The following is a 15,778-nucleotide window of genomic DNA, read 5'->3' on the forward strand; positions in this document are numbered from 1 at the left end:
ATCTATCTCTTTTCCCTCCAAATCTTCTCTTTTCGTAACCATTACGTGGCATTAACCCCTCATCCCCACGTCACCATCCTAACACTAACCCTCGCAACTCAACATCTAAAAATGGGCCCACTTCTCGGAGACGTGGCTCACCCCCGCTGGCCCGTTAGGCCCAAGCACGCCACTTCCATTTTTCCCACATTTCTACTGTGTCCTTTTTCAAGCCCAAGGCCCCCAGAATTACACCAGACATTATAACTCACAAGCAGCATTTTCAGCGGCACAACTGAATTATTTCGGTCTCCGCAGTTCCTCTGACCCATGCAGTACTTTCCAATGCAGATCCAACCAATTATTATTACTAAACAATATCATTCAATAATACATTCGGACTTCAAAATTCTGTGGCAATCATAAATTCAAGATTTAAATAAACAGTTCATGGATAGAATTACCTTTAGAGCAACAAAATCTTGACCTTCTGTCTTTATACGATCAAGATATAAATATATAAAATAGGACCATCATAAATATAACAAAAAGACCACAAAGTAATTAACCTCTTTCTCCCTCACAAAAGATACCCAGGAAAAGGACACATTTATATATTATATTGTGCCTGTAATTAATTATAATAATATATGAATATTTGAATTAAATATTTTTATGCCGGGAATGAGGTTCCATCCGGTCTTATCTACCGCTACTGTGCATCTGGAGCAGAGGAGCGAAGCCGTTTATTTGGCGGCTCGGCTTGTTGTTCATCTGTTGAACCGAAGAAAATCCTCTCGGAAGGTGTGTCACAGCTGCCACAGGTGGCAGCGTCAAGCACGCCGACGGGACTGGACGGCGGCGGCTCGGCTACTCTCTCTTTGATGGTGGAACTAGATGCGTAACACGTGTCCACCACGTACTCCTCCATTAGTTGGTGACAGCATCTCACCATTTCCTGTCCCCGAAGAACAAAGATTCATTGCTTAAATAATAATAATAAACAAACAAACAACCCCCAAACAGCAAAAAACAACTTATCATCACCAAACACTGTAACACAGACACACCTTTCAACGCTCCTTTAACCTTCCAATTATTCTAATTCTAATAATAATTAAAACAAATACAAATTAAATTACTTCAACTGCACTTCACTGAACATAGAATTTTATATTTCAAAAGGAATAAAAATTAAGTTTAATGCAGCATTACATGGTTTACTCTATCATGAAAAATCAGCGGCCATTGGCCGTTGGCGGAAGCAATGTCACGTCCAGCCGAGCACAGCACGGCGGCGGCTGCTACTGTGGAGGGCGCAAATTCCAAGAAGTTAATCACTGCACAACAAAAACATCGATGTGAGATGAACACATTTCTGAAAACGACGACGTGCCGTTTGGAGTACCAGAAGGTTACCACGGGTGGTGCTAAGGATGAGATTGGAGGCGTGGGAGAAACAGTGAGTGGTGGAGTCGGAAGAAGAGGAGGAAGGGAGCTTGGTGATGAAATAGCTGAGATAATCGTAGGGTGTGACGGAGCGAAGTCTCCATTTGAGATTGGACATGACCCAAAGCTCCATTCTCTGGATGGTTTTGGGAGCAAACACGAATTTGGGTTCAAACAGTTGCAGGTCCAGTAAGAACGGGACATGAGACTCTTCCATTTTCGCTGCCAGAGACAGGCATGCCACTGATAGCAGCTGAAACGGCCACCCACTCGATTGCTGCCACAAATTGAAAGTAAATTAAAATAAAAAATTATAAAATAATAAAAAATAACAATGTCTAACTTTACGCCTAAAAAGCATGACATTTTCGGGAGAAAAAGTGAGAGAAGAAAAGTGCATTACGGGAATAGAACATAGAGAGAGGAAACGGTCCAAATAGTTGACGGAGAGAAACGCCGTCACTGGAGAAAACTGGTAGAATGCGTGGACCTGCATTGCCAGAAACAAATCACTCGTTCATGCATCTAAGCCAAAGTGCTTCTGCGTGCGTGCTCGAGTCAGAGTAAATGCGTTGCGTACGTACCTTTAAGATCCAGTTGACAGCGTCGAGGCGTGCGGTGAAGTCGATGGAGCGGTCACGACAGCGGCGGAGGTAGTCCTTCTCCGGCATGTGGTTGACTTCGGCGTCGAGGAGGCCGCAGATGGGCGCGTCATCTGCATCTGGGAAGGGAGGGGTTGGCGGGGGGTGGTGATCGGAGGTGACCTCGCTGGCGTGCTCGCGGCAGAGGAAGTTAGCGGCGGCGGAGGGAGAGTCCGGTGAGTGAGACATTGCGGCGTTGGGTGAGGAGGCAATGGTGTTGGGTCATGGCTGGGTTTTTATGGATTTGTGTTTGACATGTTGAAGTTGTTGGGTTTCTCTTTCTTTGTGTCTGAAGTTTTCTTTTTTGTCTGTTTGTTTGGTTGCGCCTCTCTCTCTTTTTGGTCTGTGCGTGTGAAGTTGCAGAGAGAGTGCTAAACAGTTTCTTATGTGTTTGTGGTTTTATTTTTTTTTGTATTGCAGAAACGAGGAGTTGTCAAGCATAGACAAGACAGAGGAGAGAGAGTGTTAATGGGTTAATGGCAGGGACATATGCGGTGGGGGTGGTGATTTATGTGTCGCTACTCACTGTTTATTCATCCCCAGCATTACTTTTTCACAACTCTTTTATTTATCATCACTCTTACTAATCAAGATAATAACCCTCATCTTCATAATACACACAGAGATAATAATTCGGTCAGTCCAACTCGTAAACTCGTGTAGATCTATTCTGTATTTGATCAAATGTGGATCAAAACATCTTGCTCGTTCTGCATAGATTATGGTTTGTGGTCCGATTTTTATTTTTTAATATTGTATGATTTAATATTTAATAAATAAAGAAACTTTAACAAATTTAAAAATAAAACAAAAGTTTTGGAGAGTTGAATGATAAACTAATAATTTATTATTTTGTTGTATATATAATCGTATTGATGTATTTTTTTCAAATTTTAATATATTCAAAAATATATATTTTTTAATTTATACAATAATTTGGAATGTTTACATAAGTTCAGAAAAAAATAATTAATATATACAAGAAAATCAACAACATACAAGTGCAAATTTTTTTTTTCTTTTTCATGGGCCACCGGCCAGCCTGTCTCATCCTGCCTCTGACTCGTACAGACTACTAATTATACGGACCAGACTTTTGTAGACCAACAAATTCAATATCTTGTTCTGCATGATTTTTTTTAATGGATCTGCGGCCCCGTTTACCGGACCAAGTTCACATTCTGGCTCCTCTTTTACTCTCTATTTAACATGATGTTTAATCGATTGTCATTATTAATAATTTATTAAACAACATACTATAATTAAGAAGATTTTTTCACCTCTTCTATACCACATTTGTTTATAAACATTTATACATTTGATCCAAAAAGTCTCCATTATCTTTCATCTTCTTTGTGAATAAGTTTAGGAGTGTCTGTTTGGCTTACCAGCATTTTTCACAGAAAACAAAAGGAGCATAACTCTAAACTGTAGCAGTCTTGCTTACTCGTACAATGCATGGAGAAACGGAATGGGTATAAAGATGATTTAAACATTGGAATGCTAAACCAAACAAGTGATGAGATTCACAATAATTACTTAATTTTCGTTTGTTACGCCACATGATGGGCTGGTATATCGAGGAGAAGAGAGCGTAAAAATTATGTAACCGTCTCTCGATTAGCCAACTTGAGGGAGGAGATCACATAAATCCTACGATGCAAATTTTAAGTTTCATTTACATATCAACCACGACCCAAATAACCGTTCTTTTCTAATGGATAAAACATTCCTATTATATCATATTTTAGTACTTATTTGGATTATATATGTTATTATTACACAGGGACGATAATGCGGTTGATTACTTTGTTTTAGTCTCAGACTTAATTTTTGTACTTTGTCTTGCATAATATTTGGTAATCACATATGTAATTTTTTTTCTTGTGGCAAAATACTATAATGCAAAGATTTAATAACTTCATATTTATTCAGTTAAATTAATGTAAATCATAAATTCTATAAATTTATTCTTTTAAATAAGTAATGTTTGGAATTTTATAGTTTTTAATTTTTAAGTACAAAACAGTTGAAAATAAAAATAGTTTTGAATTGAATAGAAATAAGGAAAAAAAAAAGAATGAATGAGTTACTTTTTAATAGTTTTACGTGAGAGTTATTTTTGTATAGATCGAAAAAAAAATATGAATGAACAATTTGATTAGAAGAAACACAGTATGTTTATGTTGGTATTATTGTATTGTAAGAATCGTGGTTCAATCCATTGTTACATGTAGATTACAAGTTATTAGGATTGAGTGTAAGTGAGTTAGTAGACCAAAATATTTAACCTACATCACACTTTTTTTTGGAAGTCTGCATACCAGCTCGGATGACTCATCTTACATTATCATCCCTAATGTTATACATGTATAATAACATATTACTTCTTTTATTGTTTATCTAGTTAAATAAATGCTATTTTTTTCACAATAAATTCAGTTTAGAAAAAAAAAATCTACAAATAAATTTTTTAAATTAAATATATTGTTATACATCACTATATAATGATCTTATTGCAATTAAACATTAATTTAACGCAAATAATTAATTAATCACATAGAAGGCGTCACATGAAAGTAGTTAAAAAATCGTCTATAATTTTAAGAAAAAAGGTATGTATAAAATATGACTAAACTGGAGAATTAAAAGAAAGTAATAAAAGGTTACCATCTTCAAATATTGGGACACTCTTTGGACATGTATTTTAAACATGTGTGCGATGATGATTGTGAGTTTGTTTTAGATTCAAGTGAATTGTGATGATTATGTTTAAGTTGAGGAGTAAGAATATAACTTTTAATGGTGCTTAAAGTAGCTCCTGGAGTTTTATGTGGGCACTAGTGAAAAATAGAAGTGAACTTAGCAAACTTATGGGTGCAACTAGAGATTTTAAACTGTATTTCTATTTCGATAAAAACAACTTTTGTTATTCACTTCTCATTTCTCGTCCTCTTCAAGATGGAAAGAAAAAAATAATCTAAATCTTTCTTTTCCTTTCTGCTGAGAAAAGAAAAAAATCAACATCCATCTCGAAACTTTTACTTTAGGTTAGCTTTTCTTCTTCTCCTTCTCTAATTTTCATATTTATTCTCAGTAAAATCATGTATCACTTAGAATTTGGGAAAAAGAAGGGGTTTTCAGATAGAACTCCATTTCAAGATGTTTAACGATTAAGATTTCAAACTTTGAAGTGATTAAGGAGTTCATAGAATGTTCTTGGGTCCTCCTTTTCGATTTCTTGTTCCTTAGATTACAAAGAGAGCCAATGTAAGGGGAGTTAGCATTACTTTTGTTTGTATGCTATTATTTGAATCAAATTGGTATGAATTTGTTGAGTTATAGTATATGTGATGCTTAGGTTGCTAGTCAACTAAAATTATAATCGAATCATGACGTTCTTTTTGTAACATTGAATGTATTTGATCTATTTTTTTTTAATGCTGATTTGATCATGCAATAGTGTAAGTGTAGGACAATTTAAGAATAAAAGGAAAAAATGTTTTTTTCTTAATATTTTTTCGTCTTTGCAAACGTTATCAATATTCCTATGTCAACTCTACTGACATAATGTTATCTAGATTAGCTATCATATTTGAGGTATATTTTGAAACTCGGTATATCAATTACAAATTTATCTTTAAAAGATTTAATGAGTTAAGAAAGAAAAATGTCTATGAATAGTCATTTACCATGACTCTTGAGTAATATAGGATTTTTTGTAGTGTAATAAAATATAGAATTTTTTAGTATTTCAATAATTTATATAAGTATTATTTTATTTTTAAATATTATAGTTTCTTGGTGAAAAAATATACTAGAGGAGATTGTATTTTTATTTTTGAAAATTTCCGGTTAAAAACTCACGTATAAAACTCATGTAATTTAATAAAACAAGTTGTAAAACACTTAACGAAACACAATGTTTATATATCGGTTAATCCCTGCTGTTTAAACGATGTTAAATTTTTACAAACCTACAAAATTGCACTAACATAGTTAAAATGCAATAATATCGTTGTTAAAGTTATTGTTGGTTTTTCCAAATATTCTTTCAATTGATTCTTCAAACAACATACTTATAACTTACCATACTTCAAGATTTGATAGAAATATAGACTATTAATCCATTTTATATAAACAATCATGAAGTTTGGCTTCAACATTTTCTTAACAAATATTGCACCGAAAGAGTTAACGGAGTTTTTTTTTTTTTCATCTCAATAGCTTATGGATAGTTTGTAAATATGTTTATGAATTTTGTAAGTAATATTGATTATCTCGTGACAGAAGTTAACTGAACTGGATTACAATCGAATCTCTATCCCAATAATACGAAGACTTATTCTCTTATAGATATCCTATGAAAGAAATAATTATTAAAAAAAAATGTTTGAGGTTCCTTATAGAATCTATATTTAAATTGTTTAAAGAAATGTTTGAGGTTCTTGTAAAATCTAGTATTTAAATTGTGTTGAACTAACAAAAATTATTACGGAAAATAACATAAAATAGTACAAAAAAAACTAATTAGAAATAAATATAAATATAATTTTAAAATAAAATAATAATATCATTATTGTTGAGATATTATATATAATGTAGAAGTTTTCAGTGTATGATGTTACTTATGATTATGTTTATGTATATCATCCAATCTAATGAATCAAGCCTTATGTTAAAGTCAAAGGGAATCACTGGCCTCGCATGACACGTGAGCATTCATGTCTTTTACAAAGTCGTTTACGCAACTGCATCAGGTGTTGCATACACCAAAAATTGAGCTCACTTAATTGAAATTACATGTTGAAAAATATATACTATCAAATATGTTGTTCAAAGCGAAATCAAAGATTTCAGACAACCTTTGCCCCTTTGTAAGCGTGAGTTGCACAATGTTGTGTAATAAATATGTGTACTGAAAATTTAAATGAAAACAGTAATATATGATATGTTGAGTCTGTTTTGTTTTCCTTCTTTACCTAAAGAGAAAAAACAACCTTTTGAGGAGGAGAATTTATTTTGAGCTAGAAATATCTATATTTCTACACCGAACTAATTTTTTCATTAACTATGTATCAAACCTTTTTCACACTAACAATTGGTTGAAACAAAATTATTGTTGTTTTTCATGTGACTACATGACAACACGGAAGCTGATTCCCGTAGGACAAGGGCTGCCATATGGACCCACTTAGTCTTAGCCATGCCTAGGTGAGCCTATAAGAAAGCTATAAATTTCATGTTCAATTCCACAACACAGATTTCAAAACTTCAATTTGCACGTTCCCTTTTGGTCCTTTGATTTCATACATCATTATCGTCTCTCATGTGTTTTCCACTTTGAGCTTGGACTCAATTTCAAGCTTCAATCCTAAAAGACACTACATTCACACCGTTCAAGTACATAGACGTGTAAGACAAAAACTTAGCATGCATGCAAGTTTATATTAACATAAACTGCAACCAACTCTTTTGTTCTAAATCTTTCTTATTCACACTACTTCAATTTGAGATACGATGATATATGTTGTACTATATATATACATAGAAAGATTGTCCCGAGAATTATAGATTTCCTCTTGTTCATTTTGAGGTGGAAGTGCACTCAAATTGAGGGGAAAAATTTGCTCAGGTTGAAAGGAAGTGAATAGAAATCTTCACTTCTAATATCCTGGTTGAAGCTCCTGAATTTTTCCCACCAATGTCTCCCACTGTCTCGCCGAGTTGACGTGTCTCCACCACGCAGAGTTAAATCCAAGAAGTAAGCAACTGTTATTGCCACAGTTGCTGGGGATGAGAGAAGCACTTGCACTGTGTTGTTGAACTGCAAAAGGAGAGTTACAGTGAACCATAAGAACCAAAGGTGGCTATAATTAAACAAAAATCAACAGAATCAAGGTATTATGTACAAACCCCAGTGGAGGCTGTATGGAGACGACCATGTTTGGGTAGCAACAGATACTCGTTGAAATACTGAGGAACAGATAAACCGATGCAGAGCGAAAGTCCAAGGATGAACATTGACCTATAACTGTTAAGATTGCAGAATTGAAGAAATCCAAGCCCAGCGGATACTGCTTGTCATCGAAGAAACATTACAATCAAATATAGAAGTAACTCAGGAACAAAACATAAAATTAGTATGTTCCAATGGAAAAACATTTTACATCAGTTTCATGGCAGTCAGTAGTCAGACACTTATTTGCTTTTGGTTAACTTGTTAGTTGTCCTAAAGTGCAAATACACGCACATTAAGATTGTAGAATTATTTTCCCTGATTGACTTTGCATTCTCTTCAATGTATCATCCGACCATATAACACAAATCACACACGTACCTACGAAGGCAAAGAGAATGCAGTAAATAGCTGCTACAACAGGCAAAGGCACTGATGCAAGAAATGCTCCAAATTTTCCTGACACAAAAGCACAATCCCGAATGGTTAAGTAGAAGAAATTAGGTGGAAAAAATAACATGAAAAGCTTGGTAAGTTTGATTTTTTTGATCACTTAGACCATGCTTGAATTGATGAAAAGGGATGAAACAGAGAATAGTGGAATGAAATGATATTATTTGCCGGTGCTTTTTTTATTGTTTGAAATGAAATGTAATGAAATATATCCAAATAAAACTTTAGTAAGGAACGATTTGTCCAATGCAAATATAAAATATGACACATTTGGTTTCACCAATAGAGAGTTTAGAATTTGGAATAAGTCGGTGTAACACCTAATATAGAGAAGAAAAGCATGAATCCGGCTGATATTTGAATGACTCTGCGACTTCCTATTCGTGTTAAACCCAAGAGTCCTGCATTTGCACTTAATGCAGGAAATAAAAAGGCAAGACAATTAGATAATGTCTTTTGAGATAGTAAAAGAATTTTTTTCCAAAATTCACATGTTTAACATAAAACAAATGGGCTGTCATAGTAAATCAGGTGTTCCTGATAACCTCTAAGATTTTCTTAGAGGATAACATGTTAATCTCCTCTTTAAACAGATTCAATTAACATTGACTCATTGAGTGATAAAATATTGGAAACTCGTTTTATGCTTAGAACCAGGAAAACTCAGATAGTTAGCCTAAGAATAGTAGTTAGTTAGATGATTTTTAAAGGTAAGCAAGATGTACACTGATGCAGTGGATCCAGTTCCAGTGCCAAAAATTCCATCCAAGAGAGTACCTAGGCCCTGAAATCATTGAACTTCGATGAATAAGTCTAATATTTTAGAAGTAAATGGACGTAGAAATGTAATGTCAAAGAATCAGCCATTACCAGCCAACCAACACCACGACCAAGCACAGATGGTGGAATAGGGGTTGCTTTACCTAATCTTGATGCCGCAATGAATGTCCCTGTTGACTGTCCTCAAAATAATGAAAAGGGAAAAACTTATATCAAATACATCCAAATAAAAAAGAACTTCAATAATACCCCTTAAAATTAAGAGTAGTCAAATTACAAGATAATGTCAAAAACACTGGGGCAAGTTCCCGAAAATTTCGCAAGTTCACCAAGTCGTACTGATATAGGTACACAATGTCATGTGCAAAATATTGCTAGCATTAGACTTTGCGATTGTGATTGTTTTATTTCAATAATATAAAAACCATCCTCACAAGTATTTTTACATTAAAAAAAAAAAAAAAACGAACCTCTATAGTTGCAACAAGAGAAGCAGAAACCATAGAAAAAATATCAGCAACATTGAAAGAAGGGCGTCCCCATCGAAATGGATGTGGAACTCTTATCCTGCACAAATGGAATGATGTCTAATTGAAGAACAGAGCTTTAGATAACCATTAGAAAAATGACCAGGCATTCGTGTGTTTGTAATTTTGTAAGAGGTGCTAAGAACACATGCAGCTCCAAGTACAAAATTGAAAAAACTAGTTTAATATTTTAAAGCCTTTGATGTTACCATTATCATCTATCACGTCACAAACACAAAATATGGATCTGAAAAAAACTGCACGAGTCTTAATAACACAAAACAAGCTACTTAAGACTTACCAGGGAGCAGCAGTAATTAACGCAGATGGATTTGTAAAACAAGTGATTTGAGTTTTAACCGATCTTTCTTTGAATGCACCAACTGCAAAAAGAAATTCAGCAACTGCCCATGCAATTCCAATTGAAACTATGATTGCAAATCGATTAACTCCTCTTGATTTCATCCTTCGATCAATGTACTGCAAGGCCATTAATTAGCAAAAGTACAAATATCAGTTTTGAATGTTGATTTTTTGTGGGTAATTTTATTAAAGAGTCAGCCAAATCAATTGGCGAAGCACGATCTCTCCAGTGACTTTCTCTTTTACTTAATTATTGTCCACTGCTTGTACGTTCAAGTATCCCTGACCACGGCTTTAAAATGTATTTAAAATTATACTTCAGTTGAAAAGTATAAAAAAATAAAATCGTATTTTCATGTATGATTTCTCCACCAATTTTGAAATAAAATATTGAAAGTAAAATCACATTGAATTATTATTTCTTCCTTTTGAAGTTATGTTTCAAGTCTTGACTTATTTATCTGTATTATCTTTTACAAATTTATCCATTTCGATAAACTTAAAATAAAATTATACTATTTATGAAAAAAAAAACCATCTAAGATATTTTTTAGATAGAAATACTAAAAGGTGAAGTTTATTAAAGTGCGGTTAACAAATAAGTAATTTAACCTATATTATTGCTTCGCTGATCACTATCTTGTTGCTATAGAAATATTTGAGAAAAAATAAACTAAAATGAATGTGTAAAATTATACCTGGAACACGACGAGAATGAAGAAAGCTGGCAGAGCAATTGCAGGACAATGTAGCATCTACAAGAATGAAACGACAACCAGCGATTATGTTTGTCAAACAATTAGTAATTCGCATAAGAAAAGAGCAATACTGTTGGAAATATTGATAAGAAGAGTCCAAGGCCAGTGAGAGTGACAAGAGGAACCACACTAAGCGGGCTCAGACACCTGTAACATCGGTATTAAATATTAGTGATTCTTCTATTCCAAACTATAAGGATTTAATCAAAGACGAAATTGCACCAAAGAAAATATCAAAATAGATTCTCAACGCAACTCGAAACATGTACATTACCTGGCGAAAATCCTCCAAAATCCTAAAAAGCCAACAATCACTTGAAAAAACGATGCAGCAATAAGTGCCCCCTGAATGGCTCTCATCGATTGTATAAACCTCTGAAAGATCCAGCCAAGAAAAGTTTCAAATCAGTGAGATGAGACACTTAAACACTTTTATCTCCAAAACTTCTAATAAAAAACGAAACCTAAGTAGTAATTAGATAGAGCTATAATACAACAATGCAGACACACTGATTAACCTGATGCGGATCTTCAAACACACTCATTCTCCTGGAAACAGCAATGGACACAGCAGGAACTAGGAAAGTGTAGGATGGTCCCATGACCACAGGAAGACGTGTTCCAAACCACGTTTGCAGGAGTGTGTTAATCGCCCCAACGAAGAGTAGAGTCTCTATCATTTCAGCCTTCTCCTCCTGTTTTATTTCAGAAGAAGAAGAAATTCGAGCGAAACAGAAAGATTGTCAAACAAACACATGTATCGTCATGTATAAAAGAAAACGGCATTAAGAAAACTTCAGAAGCTTTATTACATTGCCACCACCCATCAAAGGGACAAGGATGCAAGAAGCCATGGCAATTGTCCCAATCGCAACCACGCAATGCAGAAACCCAAGAAAAATCCCTTCGGCTGCAACCAAACCAAAGCGAAAGAAATGTATAACTGTGAAGTGCTAATTATTAAGTTTAGGCAGAAAATAAGGGTTGCAGTAGCATATACGCCATGAGGGAAATCTTGCAACACAGTAAGCAACACCGAGAATTTCATCCATGTCTTCTTCTTCCTTTGCTTGTGTCTCGTTTTCTTGTTTGTTATTGTTCATTCTGTCTCTGATTTGATGCCTCTTGTATCGCACTGCAGAGAATCAAGAAACACGATGAGTGCTCCAAATACCTTTTCTTTGGTTGTGAATTTATGGTTATGGCCTATGGCCTACTCTAGCATTGCGATGTGGTACTGTGAAGAGAATGCACCTTTTGCTTATATATAACAAAAGTGTCTTTACATGTTCCACATTTGTTATTTGGTTCTTGCCTTAAGATGTGCGTGTTTCAGAAGCTGAGACACACTGCATTGTAACATATTACTTCTTCATGGTATTCAACATGGGACTCAACATCCTATGAATGATGTGATTATTAACATTTGTAATTTTGAATTTTATTGCAAAATTTATGAAAGTTCTTCATGTGATTACTAATATTTGTAATACTGAATCTTTATAAATGATATTTAGTTTGGCTTCTGTGTAGATATATTTTGTTGTTATATGTTTTTGGAACATTTAGTTTTATCTTATTTTATAAAATTATATTAAATTAACTTTAAATTTTTAATTGGCCCCAAGCTTTCAACCTTGCTCCATAAATAAAGTTATACCATAATGAGGCATGTATCACCAAAATAAATTAACTTGTTCAAACATAAATGCATTATGTTCCCAAGGAGAAATTTGTAATTTTTTTTTTTGTGTGTACCAGCAATTATGTTATTAAAATAAATACTGCAATATTTTTTTTATAATAATGATAAATAATAATAAAATATATGAATAGCAATAACTAAAATAACTTCTCACTCATTTTTTTAATTAAATAACAATAACTTTTCACTGGTTTTTTTTTGTCTTTTTTTTCTGTAAACTTTTTTTTTTTTATTTTACCCAATTGATAAATAGTGCATTTATAACCAAACAAGGGAAAAACGATAGGAGCAAATGCCTTTAGTTATGCTTGCTTTAATATTTATTTATTGTGTACTGTGTTATATGCAGTTTTTAATATAAGTACAAATTGATAAAAGAAAAAAAAAATGTTGCAACCATTATACTTGAGCTTTTAATGTTCATTGTATGATTTTAATGTCTCGAGTTTTTTTAGAGTTTTCTTTTTTATCAGCTTAACTGTCAGAAAATATTTTTTTTACCTTCATAACTTTCTTTCTGCCTTCCATTTTTTTTTTTCATTTTGCTCTTTACAAACTATAAAATGTGAAAGTCATTTTCAGTTTCTAAATTATATAATACGGAATTAAAAAAAAACTTTCCAATTACATAATCATTTTCGATTTCTGAATTAAACAATTTAAAAGTTAAAGACTTTCAAATTATATAATTAAAAATTAAAATAAAAACCTATAAAAATATATGGGAAGAAACTGCCATTAGGAAATAGTTTTCGTCAATCTAAAAACAGGACTAACTTGTTATGTTTTTAAAAGTGAACTTAATTGAAAACTTTAAACGATAGTAGAATGAAATAGATTCTTAACCTATTAATTTATTATAGTTTTGGTATATTTTATTGTAATATATAATGATTTCTTATTTTTAAAGCTATATAAAGCTATTTATTTATCATTTGAGTTGATATTACATAATTTAATGATATTATTTATAAATGTTATCACATTTGAAAAAAAAATCAAACTATTTAAATTTCATCTCAGATCATCAATGTTGCAAAGATAGACAGAAAACCAACCAACTTATTAAAAGTAAAATACCATAATTGTTTGATTAAGAAACTTAAATAAATAGTTTATACATATAAAAAAAGTTTAAATTTGTTTCTGGTTTCTTAACATAAATTCTGATTTTGCTCTCTGTAAATTCTTTCTTTCTTTTTGGTTCCGCTAAAATTTAAAAGGTTTAATTATGCCTTTGGTCCCCATTTTGGAGTCAAAATTTCAAAATGGTACCCAAATTTTTAAAAGTCTCAAAATGGTCAATTTCTTTGTTAAAACGTCTCACGTTTGCTATTTCCGTTAAGTCAAGGTTGACGCCGTTAAAGGGAGTGCTACATGTCAGTTCCTCGATTTTTTGAATTTATTATTTTTTTTTTTTGAATTTTTGAATTTATTTATTTTTTTTTGAATTTTTTTTAAAAAATCAAAAAAATTGCCATGTGTCAAGCTGTCATTGTGCCACGTGGCAGTGACGGAGTGACGTGGCAATGGCAGTGACACGTGTCAGTATTATGTCAGGTGTCATTTCCTTAGTCTCAATTTGGTCCCTTTATTTTAATTTGTCTCAATTTAGTCCCAATTTTTATAAAAAAAATAGCAATTTTGTCCCTCTCCAAATTGAAATCAAATTTAATTTTATATAAATGTTATACAAATATTTTTATCAAATTTGATATCTTTATTCAAATTGATATTGTTATTATATATTTTTAACATAGCTAAGTTTATTTAAAATTATGTTTCACATTCAACTTTACTTAAAATTGATTTCAAATTTTAAATTTATATATGTTTTATTTTTACATGAACTAGTTAATTTATGAATTTTTTTTTCTATTAACATTATCTTCTATTAACAACTTTTAAACCATTTTAAATAAAGTTCAATGTAAAATATTAATTAAATGAACTTAATTTTGTTAAAAATATTTACTTGAAATATTAATTTTGATGGAAATATTTGTGTACATTTATCTAGAAATTAAATTTGATTTCAATTTGGAGAAGGACAAAATTGCTACATTTTTACAAAAAATGGAACTAAATTGAGACAAATTAAAATAAAGGGACCAAATTGAAACTAAGGAAATGACACCTGCCATAATACTGACACGTGTCACTGTTACTGCCACGTGGCACGATGACAGCTTGACACGTGGCAATTTTTTGATTTTTTTTTTTAAAATTCAAAAAATAAAATAAAATAAAAAATTCAAAAAAAATAATAAAAAAATTTTAAAAATTGAGAAACTGACACGTGACACTCTCTCTAACGGCGTAAACCTTGACTTAACGGAAAGGGCAAATGTGAGATGTTTTAACAAAAAAGGGGATCATTTTGAGACTTTTAAAATTTTGGGTACCATTTTGAGATTTTGACTCCAAAATGGGGACCAAAGGCATAATTAAACCAATTTAAAATTATCAATTTTTATCCCTATTGTTAGATAGCAAATTAACTATTTATATGTTGAACAAAATACAAGTGGTAAATAAATTCTATTACTATAATGTCAGCGTGTATCACTTCAAAAGCTTAAATAAACTACTATAGTATTTTCCATACTAGTTTTATTCTATTGTCTACAATATTTGCTCAATATTAAATATTTCTGCATAATTAATATTATTGACATTTCATATAATAAACGTAACAATATGATTAACATAATATCTAGTTAGATACAAGTAAGGAAAAATAATAAAAGCAATTCTAGAATCAATATTCCAGAAATAAGTGCGTCATTAAATATATTTCAGATTAGGCATTGCAATTTAAAATGTAATTATATAATTTCAAAATAACGATAAACATTTCAGAATTAACAGTCTAAAATCATTTGAAATAAATATCATTTATTTAATTCTAGATAAAGTATTTAGAAGAAAATGTATTTCAGAATACTAATCCCGAATGACGTTCTCACTATTCTGGATTTCAAATCATTCTTGTTGGGTAAAATTGGAATTTTAGATCATATGTTGGTGTAAGAGTAAGAGTAAAAGTACGAGATGCAGGGAGAAAAAACACACCAGAGCGTGATTCCCGCATGATAACCGCTACCATATAGGCCCAATTACTTTTAGCCATGCAGAGTGGACTACTAGAGGCCCAATTGAAA

The 15,778-nt window shown here is 32.2% G+C and overlaps 2 protein-coding genes across 2 annotated transcripts; both read right to left on the reverse strand.

Annotated features, from left to right (window-relative positions):
- Window positions 1-411: 411 nt before the first annotated feature.
- LOC114190811 (cyclin-D4-1-like) lies at window positions 412-2,678 on the reverse strand. The gene is made up of 5 exons (XM_028079856.1): window positions 2,013-2,678; window positions 1,832-1,918; window positions 1,399-1,705; window positions 1,195-1,319; window positions 412-937 (listed from the first exon to the last, which is right to left on the reverse strand). The coding sequence occupies exons 1-5, from the start codon at window positions 2,256-2,258 to the stop codon at window positions 692-694; spliced, it is 1,011 nt and encodes a 336-aa protein (XP_027935657.1). The 5' UTR covers window positions 2,259-2,678; the 3' UTR covers window positions 412-691.
- Window positions 2,679-7,548: 4,870 nt separating this feature from the next.
- Window positions 7,549-12,268, reverse strand: LOC114191429 (nucleobase-ascorbate transporter 4-like). Its single transcript, XM_028080601.1, has 14 exons — window positions 11,910-12,268; window positions 11,722-11,819; window positions 11,428-11,604; window positions 11,184-11,284; window positions 10,981-11,056; window positions 10,850-10,906; window positions 10,090-10,268; window positions 9,732-9,828; window positions 9,352-9,438; window positions 9,207-9,265; window positions 8,802-8,893; window positions 8,410-8,487; window positions 7,986-8,146; window positions 7,549-7,896 (listed from the first exon to the last, which is right to left on the reverse strand). Exons 1-14 carry the CDS (start codon window positions 12,010-12,012, stop codon window positions 7,678-7,680), a joined length of 1,584 nt encoding a protein of 527 aa, XP_027936402.1. The 5' UTR covers window positions 12,013-12,268; the 3' UTR covers window positions 7,549-7,677.
- Window positions 12,269-15,778: the final 3,510 nt, after the last annotated feature.

Source organism: Vigna unguiculata, chromosome 7 (genome assembly GCF_004118075.2).
Source record: "Vigna unguiculata cultivar IT97K-499-35 chromosome 7, ASM411807v1, whole genome shotgun sequence".
In the NCBI taxonomy this organism is placed as follows: Eukaryota; Viridiplantae; Streptophyta; class Magnoliopsida; order Fabales; family Fabaceae; genus Vigna; species Vigna unguiculata.

Excerpts from the sequence above, each read along its gene's own strand:
- LOC114190811 (XM_028079856.1), bottom strand. The coding sequence starts at position 2,258 with ATGTCTCACTCACCGGACTCTCCCTCCGCCGCCGCTAACTTCCTCTGC. Across the intron at positions 1,706-1,831 it reads TCTCTCTATGTTCTATTCCC|CAATCGAGTGGGTGGCCGTT; the intron begins GTAATGCACTTT and ends AATTTGTGGCAG. Across the intron at positions 938-1,194 it reads TTCATGATAGAGTAAACCAT|GAAATGGTGAGATGCTGTCA; the intron begins GTAATGCTGCAT and ends CTTCGGGGACAG.
- LOC114191429 (XM_028080601.1), bottom strand. The coding sequence starts at position 12,012 with ATGAACAATAACAAACAAGAAAACGAGACACAAGCAAAGGAAGAAGAA. Across the intron at positions 11,057-11,183 it reads TTTTGGAGGATTTTCGCCAG|GTGTCTGAGCCCGCTTAGTG; the intron begins GTAATGTACATG and ends CCGATGTTACAG. Across the intron at positions 9,266-9,351 it reads GTCGTGGTGTTGGTTGGCTG|GGCCTAGGTACTCTCTTGGA; the intron begins GTAATGGCTGAT and ends CAATGATTTCAG.